This window comes from Chiloscyllium plagiosum, unplaced genomic scaffold (genome assembly GCF_004010195.1).
Source record: "Chiloscyllium plagiosum isolate BGI_BamShark_2017 unplaced genomic scaffold, ASM401019v2 scaf_27274, whole genome shotgun sequence".
NCBI lineage: Eukaryota > Metazoa > Chordata > Chondrichthyes > Orectolobiformes > Hemiscylliidae > Chiloscyllium > Chiloscyllium plagiosum.
In genome coordinates this window covers 1-2339 of record NW_025195388.1, presented here as the reverse complement: position 1 = coordinate 2339, position 2339 = coordinate 1, and the positions used below count along the sequence as shown (strand labels likewise).

The window sequence follows — 2339 nt, the reverse complement described above, 5'->3', positions numbered from 1 at the left end:
CTGATCTCGGTGAGGTCTGAGAGGCCGTTCTGAAGGAGGGAGGGAGGGAGGGTGCTCTCGGTGGGTTAGTCTGATCTCAGTGAGGTCTGAGAGGCCGTTCTGAAGGAGGGAGGGAGCTCTCGGTGGGTTAGTCTGACCTCGGTGAGGTCTGAGAGGCCGTTCTGAAGGAGGGGACTGCAGAGCGTTTGGAAGCGTACGGTGAAATGGGTGTGTGTCAGCACAACCCCATTAGGGGGACGGCACGCCTGACCCATCTGTCCAAGTTAACGCAGGAGGCAACGAGCAAGTTTGACAAGGGAGAGCCAGTGGACGTGATCCATTCGGATTTCCCTGAAGGCGGCTGGGGTAAGGGGCAGCACAGAGCACAACTCAGTGGGAGGCCGTGCACGTTGGGGGGGGGGCGGGGGGGAGCGATTAGAGACAGGGACTGCTTCCCAAACGGGGGAAAGGCTTTGGAAATGTGAAGCGCAAAGGGACCCAGGAATCCTGGCCGAGGATTCTCTTCAGGTAAACGTGCACGGTTCATGTGGCAGGCAGGAAGGGAAATGCAATGTTAGCGTTCATTTCCAGAGGGTTCCAATCCCTGAGCAGGGACGGACTGGGGGCTAGATAAGGCTCTGGGCAAGGCCGCGTTTGGAATATTGCGGGCAGTTACGGGGGATGAGACACACGTCAGCAGGGACAGGACGGCGGCAGATGGGCCGAATGGCCCCCCCCCGGTCCCCTTTCACCCCGGACCTACCTGGATGCTGCGCCCGGCCAAGCAGGGCAGCCAGTCTGACCCTTGAACCTTGACCTCAAAGACGTCCAGGCCGAGACACCGATGAAGGTAACAGCGTCCGACTGGTGAGGTTACCTCGGCAGAGGGAGCCTGTGTCAGGGAGAGATGGTGACATACAGGGGGAGGGAGGACAGAGAGGTCAGGGGTAACAGATCCATCGTGTAGGGGACAGTTATCTCCGATCCTAACGTGGGCCCCTGACTCTCCCACACGAGGTGGGGGGGGGGGGGGCCAATGACCTTGCCCCACTCCCCCAAGACTCTTGTCTGTTCCAACCCGGCCCCCCTCGCGTTCCCCTAAACCCCTGAGACCCGAACTGACTCGCCCTTTCCCTCCTCGCACAGTCCGTCCTTCCCCGGGATCGGCCAAGTGAACCTCTTCTGGACTGCCTACGTCCTTAGGTCTATCCCTGCTTGGATACGGGGCCCTGAAAGTTCACAGTATTCCAGCCCTGGGTCTGACTTGCGCAGCCGTTATAAAATCCTGACGGATTGTATCCTGTGTTTCCCGGACGTTGAGTGCTGGCCCCACATCTCGGGAGGGGAGGGGTGGGGTGGGGTGATTGACGGGAGACGGTACAGTACGGGGCCGAACGATCTCGACCGGGGTCACACGCGACCCGAGCGGTGCAGAGCTGCAGGGCAAGGTACCTACCATGGAGAGGGTGCTAATGAGGGCTCCGCTCTGGTCGATGACGCCCTGGGAGAGGGTCATGGGCAGCTCCAGGGGGGCGGAGGTAAACTGGGATGAGAAGCCATTGTCCTGGGAGGTGGACGGGTCACTCAGGTCAAAGTGACAGCCCACGTCGGTGACAGCAAGAGACGGGTCAGACTCCAGCGGCAAAGAGATCGGGGGAATCTCAAACTCCTCATCCCCCAGGCTCGGGGTGTGGAAGGTCTGTAAGAGTGTAGAACTGGTTAGACACAGACAGCAGAGAACACGGACTAACCCCACAGACCACCCTCCCCAACTCGACCGGCATCACATCCCCCTCCCAAAGCCCTGTCCCACCATCGGGGACAGAGGCTGGGAATCCTGCAGCGAGTAACTCCCCTCCTGACTCTCCCCCCAAAGCCCTGTCCCACGATCGGGGACAGAGGCTGGGAATCCTGCAGCGAGTAACTCCCATCCTCACTCTCAGCTGCAAAGGGACAGCACGGGGTGAGATACAGAGTAAAGCTCCCTCTACACTATCCCCTCCCCTTCCACCATCGGGGACAGGGGCTGGGAATCCTGCAGCGAGTAACTCCCATCCTCACTCTCACCTGCAAAGGGACAGCATGGGGTGAGATACAGAGTAAAGCTCCCTCTACACTATCCCCTCCCCTTCCCAGGGACAGCATGGGGTGAGATACAGATTAAAGCTAGCTCTACACTTGTCTCTCCCCCCCCCCCCACCAGCAGGGGGACAGCTCTTGGTCCAGGGTCTTACCTCTGCGCCGCTGAGAAAGGGGTGGCTGGAGTCACTGATGGTCAGGTAGGTATCACCTCCACCTGGAAACTGCGAGATCCCAGAGCAAGGACAGAACATAAGGTCAGTGGGTCATCACCCTGTCCC

The 2339-nt window shown here is 59.9% G+C and overlaps 1 protein-coding gene across 1 annotated transcript in view; it reads right to left on the bottom strand.

The window, feature by feature from the left end:
* Window positions 1–2331, bottom strand: part of LOC122545839 (TOX high mobility group box family member 4-like) — a gene marked incomplete at its 3' end in the record, with an annotated part of 4263 nt that extends 1932 nt beyond the window's left edge. The window contains exons 1-2 of the mRNA XM_043684735.1: window positions 2214–2331; window positions 1436–1678 (exon numbers count right to left, since the gene is read on the bottom strand). Of these exons, the coding sequence (XP_043540670.1) occupies window positions 1436–1678; window positions 2214–2312 (342 nt within the window). The remainder of the gene's footprint in view (window positions 1–1435; window positions 1679–2213) is intronic.
* Window positions 2332–2339: the final 8 nt, after the last annotated feature.